We start from the raw sequence: 17,991 nt of genomic DNA on the forward strand, positions 1-17,991 counted from the left end.
CCATGACTACCTAATAATAGATACTGTATGAGTGGATCCAACAGACTTCATCTGAACAGGAAATTATTTTGAACAATTTGCAAATAACTTCCTTCTCTGCCTCAGAAAAAAAACAAACAATCTTCTAAGTTTCTCAGAGAATGAAACTGCAACAGACTCAGCTGGGAGTTACTTAGAGACTGCAGTGAACTCTCTGGAAGGCTATAGATTCACCTGTGATTCCTTTGAGTGGCTTGGAGAGACTCCTTTTTAAAGCTAATACTCAGCTTGTGTATAATCTGGAGATAATTTGAAAGATGCTTAGATTAAAGATACTGGCCAGTTTGGGGTCTGAAAGATAGAAATGGTGTTGACTGGAACAGGGATAACTGGAAGACTTGGAAGATGGACACGAGTATGAAGTATGGGCTTTGGGCTTGTGATTTCAAAACTTTCTGGGAATATGACAGGAAGAGTATCAAAACTTGAAAAGGAGGAAAAAGCTCTCCAGTAATGATTTATTTAAGAGTTCATGTAGGAACAACTGTTCAATGTGTATTAATCAGATTACTAAGAGACCAAGCTGAGGCAGAGAGAACATAAAGCGCTCAAACACAGAATCTTGTGAAGTCTCCACAGTAATTTAGAAATGTGGGAGTTGAGGGGATTCCCTAATGAACATCCTGAAAGTGTTATATACTGTTAAGAGCTCTATAAGGGTGGAATTATAAAAAACAAGTGACGAAGTTTAAGAAAACAGAGTTGATAAAATTTTTAAGAGTATAAGGAATGATAGTTTAAACCTCTTAAATTCAGTTTCAAACCCATTTGTTTCAACAGTGGTCTTACATAGAGTATCTGGTTTGTTTTCACGCTTTGCTTGTGTTTCTGCAGAAAGGTAGCATGAATTCAGTGAGCTGAGTGTCGGGAAATCTTGGTGCTCTTAACATCTTGGTCACTGACCCTGCTATATGACCTTTGGTATTTCTTAACCTCAGTATTTCTTGGTCTGCCACGTCTTTGTTCACCACGTCTTGTGTAGTGTGCTGACTTTGTCTGCCTTAACTGTTCAGATATGAAACTCTCTGTGGTCCCAGGCATCTCTTACTACATGTATGTGAAGCTCTACTGTCTGTCAATGCCCTTTCCCCTCCTCCCCCCTATATGTAGATAACTGTAATATATGATGTTTTAAAGTAATGATGCTGCTTTTGCTAATACCTGTGTAAATCAGAGGTAATTCTGTGGAAACCAAGGAATTTACAGCAGAGAAAAAATTAATGTAAATTAGATAAGACTTAAATGCTGAAGTAAATAGGGCTTTAAATTATTATTATTGCCCATTTCACATAAATATAATTTTAGAAACCAATATATTTTGACAGAAATATTCTGCCTGTCATCCCATACTGATTATACATCTATCAGCTCATTCTCTGCTATAAAGAAAACTAATTTTTTCCTGTTATAGGTCACAAAACATGGTAATTAATACAATGAAAACTATGAAGTGTTTGCTGATGCATTTTAAAAAAGCATCAATCTGAAAACAGTTGGCTCAACAACTTCAGGTTTTCAGTCTTAAAGCTGTAATATATGTGACAAAATGTCCTTCATGTTAGTAAGTATCTGCCATATGTTCTACAAGTGAGGTGCCCAGCTGATACACAGAAAATGTTAAAACACATACAGATACTCTTAAGTATATATTGTGTACCTCTCCATAGAAATACAAACTATTTTCTGAGTCCATTGCTGCTTCTTCTTTAAATACAGGTTGTTATGAAAACAACCCAAAATTAAAAACTCAACAAAAATTAAGTCACTTTTAATTTATAAACAAATTTAACTGTCTTTTAGGACACAGCACAATGTATTCAATTTCCTTTTCTTATAAATGTCAAATATAGGTTGAAATACTTTTATTATTTTTCTCTGTGGTTTTCCACAACTGGAGCTGAACAAGCAAATGCGGTTGTAAGAACATTCCCAGGTTGTACTTGAAAATAAATGGTTATAATGAAGTAATTTGTTTTCAATGGTTTTGAATCAAGAAGGAATGGTATTTTGGTAGAGGATGTAGGATGAGGCTGGTAGCAAAGGCATTTTGGAGAAATGTGGAGAAATGTGTTATTTAAACAGATTCCAGCTATGTGAGACTTTCTCCTCTCTCTTCTCTCAGTGACAAGCAGGAATAACACAATTTAAACTGGCACAACTGGACAAATTCTAATCTTATCTATGGTAGGACTCAGGTGATCAAATTTTATGCAACACAGTTTCTCTTTTCTGTCATTGTTTCTTGATATTTTACTTCCATGTTGCATTTTAACTGGATTTGAGGTCTGCAGTTCTAAATGCCAGAAAGCTGAGCTACTTTGTTCAGATACTGAATGCTGAGGCCCCTTTTATGCTGTGTGTCCCAAGAGCACTTTGCCAGGAAAGCCACAGTGGGTTTAGCTTTGGAGCTGAAAAACAATACTGTGCAAATCTGTCTATGCTTTTCCAGACGCACTTACTATGATTGGCTTTGGGATTATTACTGAATTCACCTTTTCTAAGTTCACAGTCTATGATCCATAGCTCACAGCCATGAAGAAGGCAGAATTTTGGACTGTGAGCTGGAGATAGCTTTTGCCACAGGGTAGAAGAGGTGGTAATATCTTTAATTATTTCAATTAATTTTTCAGATCTTGTCTTTTAGATCCTTGGTTATGATCATGTGTGTTCAGATTTGCTTGTGTTAATGGATGTGGAAAATCAGGTTGTAGATGCAACTGCAGTGTCACATTATTTTGTATGTACATACTGCAATTTATCAATCTTTATGCAAAATGGAATTTGTATAGTCATTAGGTGGGGCATTCCTTCCAGCCAGTGTGTGCTTTCATCTTCTACTTACCTCTGTGAAGTTGTGAGCACTATTCTCAGTGTCAATCAATGTAAGATTTTTATTTTTAATCAGATGTGTCAATCTGATATCTAGCTTTATATTTTTCCGTTTCAGGTCTTTATTGATTTAGCCTTTGAAACTTTGCAACTCTGCCAGGTTTTAGGTAATATTGTCACTCTGATATTCCCCTGAGCACATCTTTTTTTTTGTTAGGGATTTAATGCATTCTACAGCTAGTTTACTGTATCATTAATGGCCTATCTTAATTCCTCCAAATACGTACAATGAGCCAAGCCATGTAGCCATATAGTATAAGTGTTCATAAATTTTAGAACTAGATCAGGAACTGTGACTGAAGACAGGTAAATAAAACCAACACACCACACTATAAATGTAAACTGCATGACACTGGTAAAGTAATGTTAACACTTGAATATTTGTCAATAGCATTCTCACTCTGTACTGAATACTGAAGTTGGTGGAGGAAGACAAGACTGGTCTGTATCTCCTCTACATCTTTACACTCTAAGGGCATCTGCTGGAGTCTCTGAGATCACATGTGATCTCTGAGGATCATAAGAATTAACCTCCTGAGGCTGACTAATTCCATGGTTCAGAATGCTACCTGTTACAACCCTTGGCCAGACAAATCTATTGCAGTGGTCTGTCTTTATTTCTTATCTACACTTGTGTCCCTTTTCTGATTGAAAAAAAAAAAAAAAGTATGCCTAGAAGCTATATTTGTTCAAGTGAAGGATTTATCTGTGATACCTTAAATACATATATATATATACAAAAAGACATTATTAAAGAAGAGTTTTTCTTTTCTCTGGCATACAGAAATCATGTTGTGGGATCAGTTTAAACAGTATTACAAAAGTCATTTTTAGAGAGGCAATAAGGACCAAATAACTGTAGTTTCACTGAAGAAACTTGAATTTTTCACCTGCTGAAACAGTGCATGACATCACCTCTTTGTGTCATTTCGTCCATTCTGTTTTGTCTTGTTCATTGTGACCTGTTTGGGCTGGTAATACTACCTCAACCTTTTGCAGCACTAGGATCTGTCCTAACCTTAAGCCAAAAATAGTTATTCTACCACAATAGCAGAGAAGTTCTTCGAACACAGCATTCAGTTCTGTGAAATTCAGATCTTGTATTCCTTATACTTTTGTTTCTTTAGGAAACTAACCTTGTTTCAGAAAAGATTTTCTATTTCATTTTTTATGTAATGCTCTGGGTCATGGCCTTGCAACATCCCAATCTAGAAAACAAGGAAGTTTCTGAGAACATATTATCTAAAAATAGTTTCATGTTGCTACACATAAAATATTATGTATATCTGTGATTGGTAGACCCTGGCCAGCAGCGAGACACCACATAGTTGCTTGCTCTCTCCCACCCTCAGCAAGAGTGGAAAAAGAATGGGAAAAGCGAAAGTGAGAAAGCTCATGCTTTGAGGTAAGGACAGCTTAATAAGGGAAGGAAAAAGGGGAAAAATCCCCAAGGGATGTAGATCAATGCACAGCCAGTCTCTGAGTCATGGCTACATGCCAGACCAGTGCCCCATCCCCCTCAGTTTTTATTGTTGAACAAGATGCTACATGGTATGAAATACCCCTTTGGTCCATTCTGGTCATCTGTCCCAGGTGTGTCCCCTCCCCAGCCTACTTGCTGAAGGGGCAGGTTGGGAAATAGAGAGGGCCTAGACACCTTGCAAGCACTGCTTGGGAATAGCTGGTATATTATCAACCCTGGTTTAGGCACACACCACAGGAAGTAGCATGCTAGAAAACAAACAATTCCACCCCAGCCAGATCCAGCACAAATTATTGTACAAAGCACAGTAAACCCTAAAATTTTCTGTATCTAATGTCAACTGTGGCTTCTGCCATGAGATCCGCACCAATGCAAGACTGAAGTCTAGCTATACATAGCTACAGTGCTAGCATCAGATTTTGGTTTGTCTTGGGGCCATTAAATTTTATTATACTACAAAGAATAACTATAGAGTGTGTAAATTAACGTGGTAATTACGGGAATAGGTTTAGGCATTTGCTTGGTCATATGGCATTACTCAGGGCCATTGATCAATTTGTGTCAATTCCAGGATCAACCAGTGTCAGAGCTTTTGGGGATGTAAAGACTTTATTAATAGTGTGTTGTTAGAGTCTGTGTATCACCATGGCTTCTTTGAGTATTTAGTTAAATATGACCTTTAAATTGAAGAAGACATTTGGTTTTGTACATCTCAAAACTGGTAACAGATACAGTGCTAAAAAGTGTTTGCATGCTAAGACCAAAACTGAAAGTAAGAATGAATACTTTAAGTTGGGAAAATAAAGTAAAAAGGCTTTTAAGAAAGATATTTTTAAACTGTATGCAACCCAGAAGATGTAATCTATACCCTGTAACCATATGGAGTTGATAGATAATGCATCAATTGCCACTGATTAAAGAGAGCTGGATACTTCAAGCTAATGTTGTTTGAATTTAAGCTTTTTTTATTCTAGTCAGACCCATAGCAATTACACTGGTCCAATGAGATGTGTGGTAGATTTGTTTTCAGGAATTAATCAGGGATTCCTATTCCAGTTGTCTGGTAGCAGCTAAGTGTGTCCCACAGGAATAACTCTGACAGTAACAGCTAAGTTGGGAAAATGGCTTCACTAACAAAATATCCTCTAGATTTGACACTAAAGAAAAAAAACGAGAAAAGATCAAATCCTATTCTTACTAGTACTAATGAAGGCATTGTTATCATACATCAATATAGAACTGAAGTTACGTTCTGCATTGATTTCATTACAGGTAGTTTGTATCACCTATGTATGCTTATAAGTTTAAAAAGAAGCAATTCTGAAATACACAGTGGGAAAGGTTTTCGTTTAAAATCCTACACTTACCTTCAGAATATGTTGGTTCAATTTCTTAATCAAAGAATGATAATATACTGGCTTAGTACACTTACCAACAAAACCTGTGTTGGTTAACTCTTAGGTTTTTGTCATTTTCAGTTAAAGACCTGTGTGGCAGTGACATTGAACATTTCTGTAGTAAAATATGAATTGACATACAAATGAAATCATTAATAAGCAAACAATATAGCACATGCATAAGTTAATATATGTTGGACGAGGATTTATCAACAAAAACAAACAAACAAAAGAAAAAAGCAGGTTAAGATCATTCAGAGGCTGTAACTTTAAAGGCACTTACCCAGAGAAAAAGCGTTTATTCAAACATTGTTATTACAACTTAATGATGTGAACAGGGTGGGTTCAAAACCAGCTATTTGAAAGTCCCTAAAGTAGCTTCATTTGTCACAAATGGTGTGTATTTCACAGGGCAGTGTTTGTATGTTGTCTTAGATGTTCAGTGTTTAATTTTATTTGTCTGTGCTCAGCTATTTATCTGTACTATTTCCATGTAGCTTTGCAGTTAATTTCCTTGGTAATTTCCTCACTAAATTTACATTTTGTCTTTGCACCAGCATAAAAAATGTGCATCTCCTAGCCTGGTCACCTGTGTCTGAGAGTTTTCTTTATTTTTTAAATTTGGGAAGCTGATTCAATTAAATTTTAAAAGTGCAGTTTATCTTATTCTTCTATTGTCAAGTACATCTCCTATATCTTGTAGGAGCCAATTTATTGTAGGTTCATTTCAAATGCTACAAGGCTTCATAATTCTGCACTCAGTTTCTATGAGGCATTCTGAACAAAGAGAAATTTCAGGGTTGATCAGCTATGGTAAGAAATAGTTTAATATGATGAGCTCCACATACAACGATCGGAAGGAAACCTTATTCTATCATTTTAAACTCAGCCAAGGTATATGTGTTGACAATCACAGTCCTGCTTGAATCATGGAAAACAGATACACTAGGAGGATCTTCTGACAATGTGTTACTGCTCTTGTGCCTCAGTCAACTGTTTTTAAATAAAATTGTCTTGCTCTGCTTTATACAAGATACTTTTGACATAGCTGCATAAAAATTGAAACAAAATTACTTCAGTTATACAGCAAATTATTTCTACCAATGTTCAGTGTGTATTTCTCTGAACCAGACATCTTTAGAAATAGGTTGAGTAGGAACTTGGACCATCAGTTCTTTGTTGTGTAGTTTGGATCATGTTCAGCTGTGGAAGGTATTATTCAATCTCAGTACTTGTGTGGTGTTGGGAAACAAAAATCAAAATCAGGTTTGGATTTCATTCAAGTAAACAAAGCCTTTTCAGGAGGATGTTTCATACAGTTTGTTTTAAATAAACAAAGGAGAGTGGCCTCACGCCTGCTGGGTTTCTTCTTTCCCACTAACTATTAGTGCAATTTTTTGTCTATTCATCTGAATATGTTTTACTTTTCCTAGATTTTTACATCAGCATTACTAAATCCCAGTAATCCCTTTTCCCAACCCAGATAATAGTTACGATTTCCTATTACAGTTTTCTTTTAATAGTGTTCTTCATTTTTTTTCAATCTGCAAGCAGTGTGCACTACTTTTCAGAAATTATCACAGACAAATTGTCCTTTATTATTATTGTCTTTAGTAGTAACTAGCTCTAGTAGTAATGATAATAAAGGTAGTTTAGTTTTGCTGCATTAGCAGCATCAGACACCCTATCAAACTGTAGTTCTTGTTCTAACTAAAATTCTTCAACAGCAGGAATGAAGCTTCATTTGGCACCCTTGCTCAGACCTTGTCAAAGCCAGGGCTAAAGAACAAACCCAGTGTTCTGATCTGGCACCTGATCTTCCTCCCACCACCTGAGCAGAGTTTAAAGTCCTGTCTGCTAAGAGCACCCTTGTAAAGAGACCGTCTGGCCCTGGCTAGGCCTTATGTATGGGTCAGCTGCATAGAGAAAACAACCTTTCCTGTGCAATCTTTGAATACTATTACAGTGGCTTTGTGTGCTGCAAGGGTGTGCTGCTTATCCGCAGTAGATAACCACTACTGTAATGACTTAAATTGTCAACATTATATAGCGAAGAATTGGTAGCCAGGAGACAGATTTGAATTACCCTGTCTTGGAGGGAGCTGAAATGTCAGGTTTTGAATAAAGAGGTATGCTGGTGTTTCTTCATTCATAAGGTGTGAATAAGCTTTAAAAAGATATCCTTTAGACCACAGTAAAGCCGGGCAATTCTACTGTTATTTCAAGAATGTTTCTGGTAGACTGGGTTGGGGAAGGACTTTTAATTTATTTTGCAAAAACTGCTTTATCTTACTACTGATGACATTATGAATGTAGTTATTTTACTATTGTAGTTATTTTACTTTTTTTTTTTTAGAACATTATCTGCTTTAATGTATTAGTCCAATAAATACCATGTTATTTAATATTACAGTGGTATCCTATTGAACCAGTAAACACCAGATGAAGGTAATGCCTATCAAAAGCAGCTTAGTCTGAGTGATACTGGTTTCCCATAGTGTTTGATTTTTAAATAAAACTGAGAGTATTGTTTGCTTGCATCTTCCAGGCTCTAACCAGAGAGTTACAGCACAGCATACAAGAGCTGAGAACAAAAATTAAACAAGCAAAAAAAATGAGAGAAGTGAGAGCATACAAAAAAGGTCTTTCCCAAGAGTCTGTTCAGTTGGCAGCATCTATCCTTAATGTTTCAACCACTGATCTAAAGGAGATACTAGAAGTAGAAGATGATGAGGTAAGTTAATTCAACAAATATTCAGTTAAAAGGGGCAAGATCAGAAGATGCTACATATTTCTCCTCTTGAACAAAAGGATTTCCATGTAAAGACTGGAATTTCATTGTGCAACATCCAGCACAAAAAGGAAAAGAACAGTTGGATTTAAATAAAAAGGTTAGGTTAGAGACTTGTACAGTGGCAAGACTCTGGATATGCATAAATAAAATCTAAATATACTGTTTTGAGCATGTAGATGTAGAGGCATCATTTGAAAATCTTTAGTAGTTTCCTTTTTCATGAGACCATTTGGTAGGGTTATACATTTTAAATAGACTTGTGCTGTAATGAAAACAAAATTAGAATGTGTCTTGCTGTTCCAGCTTGATGCTGTTGATGCACAATTTTCTTGAACTGTGATATCTATTAAAGGTATTTCTAATAGGCAGATGGTTTCTAGGGGAATCCATTGTCTTTTTTGTTTGTTTGTTTTGTTTGATTCTATAATACTTTTTACTCTGAAGTATTTGATAGTATTTCATCCAACCACCCTCTATTAAATAGATATAATAGGATTTTTTTTTGCCCAGATTATTTAGGTCTGATCAAATAATACAAAAAGCCTGTACATTTACCTTAATAAGAGTATCTAGGACTTGACCATTACTGGGCTGTAAGAGTACTCTGGTGATGATTTCAGTTTAGCATTTTTGGAGTTTACATTACAGAAGTCACTTTTCATGCTGGTTAAGAAGAGGTGCATTATGTATGCACTGATAAGGATTACATTCATGGATACAAATAAACCAGACCAATCCCTGCCCTGTTTACTAACTTTTATACACCCTTGTGAAGTGATTCGCTTTGACAGAATTGTTTCATGCTTACCTCATTCTCAAAGTAGTATCTACATCTGTATCTTTTGTTGTAGTCACTGCTGTGATGTATGTGTAAAATACAAAAATATACTTAACTGTAAATTAATTTTAAAAATTAAAATACTGGTGAATTTACACAACACAAATTTTGAATACATATTCCATTTACTAGTGTGTGGACTCAGGAACCTTAGAATGAACTTGTAAAATGTACACATACATTTTCACATTACATGTGAAAAGAGCACTCAATGCTAGTTTCTAGGGACAGACACAGACAGGGATAGGTTTATAAATGTAACAGAGTCCTCATATATGCTTTTGATAACTAGTTCTGCAAGCAGAGTTCCCATTTCCATGTGCTGCTTTTTTAATGTATATGCAGTTATGTATTTCTTTCATTGTTCATTATGTTCTTTTCAGGTGATGTCAAAATATTGTGTGTATGTTATATTTTTCTATTTTTAGGAAACAGCACAGACAAAAATGGAATTTGAAAAAGATAAAGAATGGCTGCAGTATGTACAGAAACTTCTTGAAGCACAGGTGCTAAATTTATATCTGCACTTATTTAATTATAATATTGTACTCTGAATAACTGAGTGGTTTTAGGTTGTAATTAATCCATTACATGCATAATTAGTTGCTGTTGATGGTTCTGACCTATAGTGTGATAAGGCAATGCAAAATCCTTGTTTTGTAGCGTTTTCTTTCTATTTCTCTTAAAACAAGAGTCACTGGATAAAACTGAAGAGATATTAACCAAGGGTTTGTGATAGCTAACTTAATGGCTGAAACCAGTGAATGAATCCTGGCGAAAACCAGCACAGATCTCGGCAAATGTGTTAATTGAATTATTGAAAGAAGGTGTAGTGCATGCAAGAGTGAAGAGATTTTTTATTATGTGCCTGTAAAGTTAGTAGTTGATATGGACACCTGAGGAGTTCATGGGTTTCAGTGACCTTATACTGTGGACCGGTTTCCAGTCAATTCATGTTTTCCTCATAGCCAGACAGCTGTTTATTATCGTGTCTTCTCACATTCTCTACAATATTTTCTACTGAGACCTCGAGCAGCTTGTTAGTGGGAAGTAAATATTGATTTGGCATCCTGTCAATGCAGGAAGAATGAAAAAATTTCCACCAGAGGCCCCTCAAACATTTTCCTATCGACATTTTCTGGGCAGAGAGGAAAGCTGCATAGAGGATGACAAGGCTGAGACTAGCAGAAATCCCTGAGGGGTCCATTGAGACTGCTGCTGTGACCTGTGTGATACTTTTTCTTCTCTTTCAAGTCTTTTTTTTAATACACACAGAGTCTGCTGGGATGCTCCCCTCTTGTAAGTGATCAAGGGCAGTTTATTGGCAGGTGAGAGCCCTGCTTTTCTAGTCATAGTTAGCTTTTGTTTGGACATCACTGACAACATACACTGACTGTTGAAACTTTTCCATTATATTTTAGTTGTCCTCTTTATTCAGATGATGGATAGCTGGTGCCTGAACTTAAATAAAATTTTATGTATAAATCCAGTGTTCCTAATGCATATTCATTAGCACAGATCCATTAGCGATGTTAATTTCAGTTAAGAATGTGAATAGCTAAAAATATTTTGAAAGTCATTTCGAGGGAACATTCACATTCAGATTTCTACATTTTATCACTAATCACTTTCATGTCTAGGTTGTGTCCTGTGACCAGAAATGACATTTCTTCCCACTGTCATTATCAAAACTTACTACCATTAAGACTGCTTAATTGCTGCAGTGAAGGAGATGCATATAACACTTCACTTTTACTGTCTTTGTTAGAAATACTGGCATTTTAATTTGGTGTCATAGTGTTACAATGAACTTAGCACTAAAAGCACAAATATTTGTATTCACTAAATTGCATTCACTTTAACTTTTTTTTCCTCCCTAATATTCCTCCCTAATATTCCTTCTCAATATTCTGTCTATATTATGGTCTCCAAAATAGGAATGAGATTAATGGAATAGGATGAAGAATTCTTGTTCTATTTTGTTATTCTTTAGTAAATTGTTTTTTAAAATCCCGAGCAGAATTGTATCACTTCTTTTCATCCAATATAGACAGATAACAAAAACCCGGGGCATAGGAGGGGGAAGAGGAGGGGTCTTCACAATGAAACCAGTGGTATTAGGATTGCAAATGTTAGCTGAGACAGAGGAGCTCATTACTCTTAGCCAAATAAGGTTGTGTACAAGTTAATAGTGGTTTTCAGTGATTTTTGCTCCATCTTGTGGGGTTTGTTAGGAGGAGCTCTGAGGGTAAAAGTAATTCTTGGCCAGCCGACCATCTTTATTGCAAGAGGATTGGTGCTTTTTGGCAGCAGCCAGCTCTGCTTTTCATTTCCGTCCACATCACATGAATGGAAATTCCTAGGATTTCTTGATCTCTATCTGGGAGCAGCTCATGGAAGAAAATGCTTAACTTGTATCTTTTAAAGAGTTTTGTTATGATTGCTTTTTGTAGGTATTGGTAACATTTATTTTTGTAGGTATTGGTAAAATTTCTGATCAAGAAACTAAGGCTCATAGTGAAATGAAAGCATTCTGTCAGGACTTTGCTCTTAACAGACTGCTCACTACTATTACTAGTAGAGGTTGGCAAACAGTGTACCAGCTTGCATCTTGAACAGGGATGCAGGCTTGCTCTTTTCTGTTATTCTGACAAAGTGTTTGCTTGAAAATTGCATAAGATCACTTAATATTGCAGTTTGATATAGTGTCTTTTTGTGCCATTGAGCCAGGACTTTAGAACATAATTGCCCAGCAGTATTGATTTAATTGCCTAGGTTTATTTGTGGACTCCTAATTATTGACTGGAGGTAAATTTAATGGAGAAACCTTTATGAACACTGGGAACTGCTGCTATTGCTGTTATACATAATGAACTGCATCATATCCCTTTAGATCATTCTTCAAGCTAATTTTATTCCGCTGTGACAGTATGATAACATTTAAAATGTCATAGACATTTTATTTTTATTACTGACATATGCCATTTTACTGCTGCATTAGAATTTTTGGAGGGACTGAAGGAAGCACTAGTTGCTTTTTATTGTCATTTTATACATTCCCCTAAAGTATAATGCTTAAAGGGTAGCACACCTCTGTTTTACACTTTATCTGTACCTTTATTTTCCATACTCTTATGACTTGAGGCTCAAGTCTAATTTTTGTCAGCTTTACAAGAATGTTAGTATTTAAGTGGTAAATATTTTTGCATTCCTGAGGCTCACAGACCTCTGTCAGAGTTTGTGTCTTTATTTTATCAGCTACTATAGAAACACGTGGAGAAACTACACCACTGCTAAGAAGCTTACAGTATGATAGTGGTATTTCTGCATCAAGCTATTATTATGTGAATAGGAAGCAAATAATCATGTACTCAACTATACAGAGCTGAGAAAAGTCACTTACTGCATAAACCTACATTTTGAATGGCCAACAAGTGTTTTTTTCAGTTGCCTTTTTCTATTTATACATTAACACCCAATGACTAGAGCAGGTCAGTAGAGTGTAAAAATGAAACATCTTAATAATTGATGACTGAATAAAAGAATGTCTTGCTTATGAAGGACCTGTATGTAGAGAGGCTTCACAAGTGTGTGTGCCGATATCTGTTACCTGCACAGGGGTATCTGAGTCATGTTTAGAGACGGACTGATTATGCATTAGTGATTGGGCATGGGAGAGAGAAGCTGGGAGAGCTGTTGTTTGTAGCAGTTCGTGGTATTTGTGAAAGTAGGGAAAAACTGCAATTATCTCAATGTCTGTTTACTGCTTTGCCTAGCAAGTGACGAGGCTTCTACCTACTTTATTCCTCATGTTTTATTATCTGAATCTGGCGCAGTATAGTAGCACCCTCATAATCATTTAGAAAACCTAACAAACCAGGAACCTGTTCTAGCTTTTTCCCACTACAGGAAACATATACATCTAAACTAAAAGGATTACTTATTTTCACATAATTTAGACAGGATTCCTTGTACCATTCATGGCTTTCATAACCTGTGACTGTAAGGAACAGCATTTTGAAACAATCCATTAATAATGTTGTACTTGAGTACAGCATGTTAACCCAATCCAGATTATCACCTGAAGTATCCAAGAACTATTTTTCAGTAAAGTACAAATCACCTGCCTAACTTTTCCGAGCATTGAACCAAATTACAGCATTGATTTAGCATGTCCATTGTCAGATATACAGCAGCACCTCCCTGTGTACTCACCGGGATAGCATACCTCCCACAAACAAAGCTGCCCAAGAAAATTTTTCCTCTCATGACCTCATTATGAATCTACGAATCATATTACAATAGTGAAAACTTGCAGAAAATCCCCTCCCCTCTGTTCTGTAGGCACTGTATAGGTATGTGTATAATCCATCTCTGAAACAGGTTTTAGAACAGCGTAAGTCCCTCTTTATCAGTAGGGATTTTCCCCAACCTCTGTTTTAGAATTTGCACTAGCTTCTGGAAACAGATTTCCCCTGCTGTCACCTGGGAGTGTGCACTAAGAGCTGTGGTTGTTTCCTTCACATTTCTTGGTTTGGAGCTCCTCTGCTTTGCTTTCATTAGTCTTTATCCATCCCATGTCTGTCTCCTCTTTGAAATGGTCTTTGCTCGTTGCCTGTCCTCTGCTGACACACGGTTATGTATTCACCCATGCACACAAACACACCAGCACACACTCACCACTACCACTGTCACCAGATGTTTCAAATACCTGCACCTAAAAACACCTCACCAATGCAGTCTCAACCATATCCTGGGTGCCATTAACACTGATATTAGACTATCAGAAAGTAACTATGATTTTCTTGTAACTATAAGAGCTCATGTGCATTGGCAATTCATTATGGTATAAATCTATGTTTTATCTCATGCACACAGACAAAACCACATTATATCACTTGACCTGGACTGAAAACAAGGAGAGATTGCCTTTTTTCCTCAGGATAAGAATACAGACAGGAACATAGATATTTGTATAATCATATATACGTAACCAAAGCAGAGTGGACAAAGAACATTAGCAAAGTGAAATATTTTTCTAGTTTTGTTGTAAGCCTTGACAATTTATAGGGAAATTAGGACATTTTGGACATTATAAGATGAGTTTCTTTTATTTTATATTGGGTTATTTTTTATGATTCATTTAATTCAATTTGAGGCAGCTCTGCAGTATGTTTGGGCAGTTTTGTTGGGAAAATGTATTACATGGTGATCCATGTTGGAAGATTTAAAATAGGTGTAACCATTCACATATTACAGAAATTGAATACTTTCATTTTCATATTAATACAGTTTAGACTTTGTGAAGTAGAGGCCAAGTGAAACTGTACTCTGTGAATGGAGATGCTGAGTCTCATTAGAATAACACTTTTGCCTTGCATTCATTATTAGTCTTTTTATTGGCAAATCAGTGTGCTTAGTGAGATTCAATCAGCTAAAGTAAGGTTGATAAATATTTAGTAGTTTATTTGTTAAAGGGATCATCAAAAGAAGTATACTTAAGATCAGAATAAATAAGTGAGAGAAATAGAAATCACTATGACTATTACTGACTCTTTAGGATCATATTGTATTACATTAAAGTTATCCACACACCAAGATGTCTGTCTGATAAGTTGTGTAAGAAACAATCCATTTCATTCATATGGCTTTCTGGTATCAGATAAGAAGTCTGAAATTCAAGTAAAGACAAATACATTTTAAAAGTAAATTAATTATTTAAATCCACATGTAGTTTGTGCTTTCAAATGTTCTGAATTTATACAAGTCAGTTGAGTAATATAACTCTTACAGCTTACCACAACGTACTGATTTAGGATCTCTTTCACGTTATGGCTCAGTGTTCAGATAAATCAGTTGTGACACAGATAGAATGAAAGACATTTGAAGGAAGTGTCATTGTGTTGAAGTGTATAATTATCAGTGGTATAAACAAGCTTTCACTCCTTAGGTGTGCACTTTGCACTCACTGAACTGCCAAAGCCTTTCCCAAGCACATGGCAGGCTTGGAAGCTGGGTTGAATACTTTGTAGCAAAGGCATCTTCAGTGCTTGTGAAGCTCTGGGGAGAAATGCAGAGGATAGTTACAGAATTGTAATTGAAAGTAAACATGACAGGCTTCTGTTAAAGATGAAGTCTGTATTAAAAAGAAAAAAAAAAAAGAACAAAAAAGAAAACATACAGCACTTTCTCTGAAACCAGCAACTGTTGAAAGAATGATATAACATTCAACTTTCAAATGCTCTCAATTTAAATGAATGATTTAAATGGAAAGAGTTCTTGAAAGATCACTTTGCGATGACAGGGAAGCCACAGAGAGCAGTGAGCAGCAAGTGAAATGTAGCTACAATTATATGAACCAGAGATATCAATAAGAAACCATTCATCTCAAGCACAACATTCAGGAGGTGAAATATATCTGAAATGAATATAGTCCAGTACAGCAAGAAGAATGGTTGCCTCAAAGTCTCTAACTCTAAGACATGTTTAGGCAAAGAGAGAGAATAATTAGAGTGAATAGGACACTGGAGCAAACACAGGCAAGTGCAATAGCAAGTAAGTGTCACAAAATTTCAGATAAGGTTATGTCTTCTATTGCTGAATAGGTTTGTGCTCGGTGAACTGCATCCTTCTATTCCCCAAAAAGTCATCACAACAGTGTACAGGAGAAAGCTGACATGTATAGATGACTGCTAGAAAACTCTTGCCAGAGACAGAAATGATTTAGGACAGATGGAGACATGTCTGACCAGCAAGTACTAGCTTTTCAAAGCTGTCTTTCCTGTAGAATAGGGAGGTAGTGCACATTATTGTCCTTTTTCTGTCACTGCAAAATGACTGTTGAGCAACATGTAGGGCTGGCATTACATTCATCTCATGACAGATGCTTGCCATGAACAAGATTTTCCTTGCTGCCTTATCAGAATTTTTTTTTTCTGATTTGGTAGTAATCTTAACTATCAATATGTAGATTCATGTCTGTATATTAGTTCAGACATGACACCATTTGTATTTGATGTACTTCCATGTCTGAGTTTTTTTGTTTCTTTTGTATTTTTTGTTTCATTTTAGTAGGAAGCAGGCAGTGCTCTATCTGGTGTAAGCAGATATGGTTTTATTTTTAATAAGGAATAGGGAAGTGAAAAAATAAAATCAGAGCAGCAATACATGAGTGTGGAAATAGAGAGTGGTTCTTGATACAGAAGTATTTCCTTGCACTGCAGTTGTGAAAAGCAGAGAGGAAACTGCTGATTGATCTGCTCAGCCAGCTGTTGTATTTTATTTTCTTAATTTATTTCTGGTGACCTTTTTAAGGTAAAATTATCTCTTCTGATATGAGTGTCAGCTCTTTTGGTCTAGACTGACCCTGTTTGGTCTCACCAGGAGCTCAAGAGAGCTGACAGACTTTCCAGGGGTGAACAAAACACTATTCTGCTCTCCTTTGGAGCAGCACCGACCATCCAGCAGCACGGAGCTGCAATAACTAGCATTTTTTTTTACCACTGGTGCACCAAGCCTGTGCAAGAAAACCTCTTTCTAAGCATTAAAGCTGTGACACTGAAAAATACACCAAATCTAATTCTTTGAAGACATCAATTGTGGAAATACATCTTTTCTATTGTAATGGATATGAAAAAGGCTTTCTCTTTTCTCTGCAAATACGTAAATACAGTTTTTTGGTATAATACTGTGGAGGAGCAGATATTTATGTCATACCTCAATCAGTGCAGTTGGAGTGTTTGGGTTTTGATTTGCTTTGGGGATTTTTTGTTTACAAGTTTTCATGTGTGTGTTTAAGGCAGTTGCCGCAGTACTGGGAGCTGTACTGGTAGCTCTGTCTCATCCTCCTGATTGTAGTAAACACACTCTACTATCTCTGCATGCCCTAGAGATGACTGTAACCTTTTATTGATCAGCTGCTTGAAGATAAATGACAGAGATGCTGGTACTGCAGTTTACATCATTAACATGGTCAGTAAAGCATGAATTGTTCAATAAGGCGTTTATCTTTTTTCATTTTACTCTGTTCTTTTATCATTTTTATGATAGAGAGTAAATTTTTGGACACTATGAGGCAGGTAACTTTAAAGATCAGACTGGGTGCATGTGTGGTTGTCAGAACTAAGTGAAATCTAATGGTTTAATGCTATTTAATAGATGTTTTTCTCATGAAGAAAATAAAGTTCAATGATCAGTTTTCTTACTATATTTCTTTTTCAGTTTCCTTTTGCTTCGTATTTAATGGATGCCATACTGGAAAAATTAAATGAGAAGAAGAAACTGGTAGAAGAGTACAGTTCTCTCCTGAAACACACAGTGTGATTGTTTATAAGACCTATCTTTGCAAACTGTGACTAAAATGTGTGTACTGTTTCCTCATATTTTTTTCCTTTTCACATAAAGAATTGTCAATGTGCATGTTCAACACCAAAGTAGAAACTGTGAACTGATTAATTGTTGAACAAGAGGAATTAATTACATTCCTGTTTGGAAAGGAGTGTGGTGTTGGTTCCTGAAGAAAAAAATTGCTGCAAATGAATGCAGAAATAAA

The 17,991-nt window shown here is 36.0% G+C and overlaps 1 protein-coding gene across 1 annotated transcript in view; it reads left to right on the forward strand.

Annotated features, from left to right (window-relative positions):
- CNTLN (centlein) overlaps nucleotides 1-17,762 on the forward strand; it is a 318,217-nt gene extending 300,455 nt beyond the window's left edge. The window contains 3 exon segments of the mRNA XM_054397579.1: nucleotides 8,357-8,542; nucleotides 9,869-9,946; nucleotides 17,661-17,762. Coding sequence (XP_054253554.1) covers nucleotides 8,357-8,542; nucleotides 9,869-9,946; nucleotides 17,661-17,762 — 366 coding nt within the window.
- The last annotated feature ends 229 nt before the right edge of the window (nucleotides 17,763-17,991 follow it).

Source organism: Indicator indicator, chromosome Z (genome assembly GCF_027791375.1).
Source record: "Indicator indicator isolate 239-I01 chromosome Z, UM_Iind_1.1, whole genome shotgun sequence".
NCBI lineage: Eukaryota > Metazoa > Chordata > Aves > Piciformes > Indicatoridae > Indicator > Indicator indicator.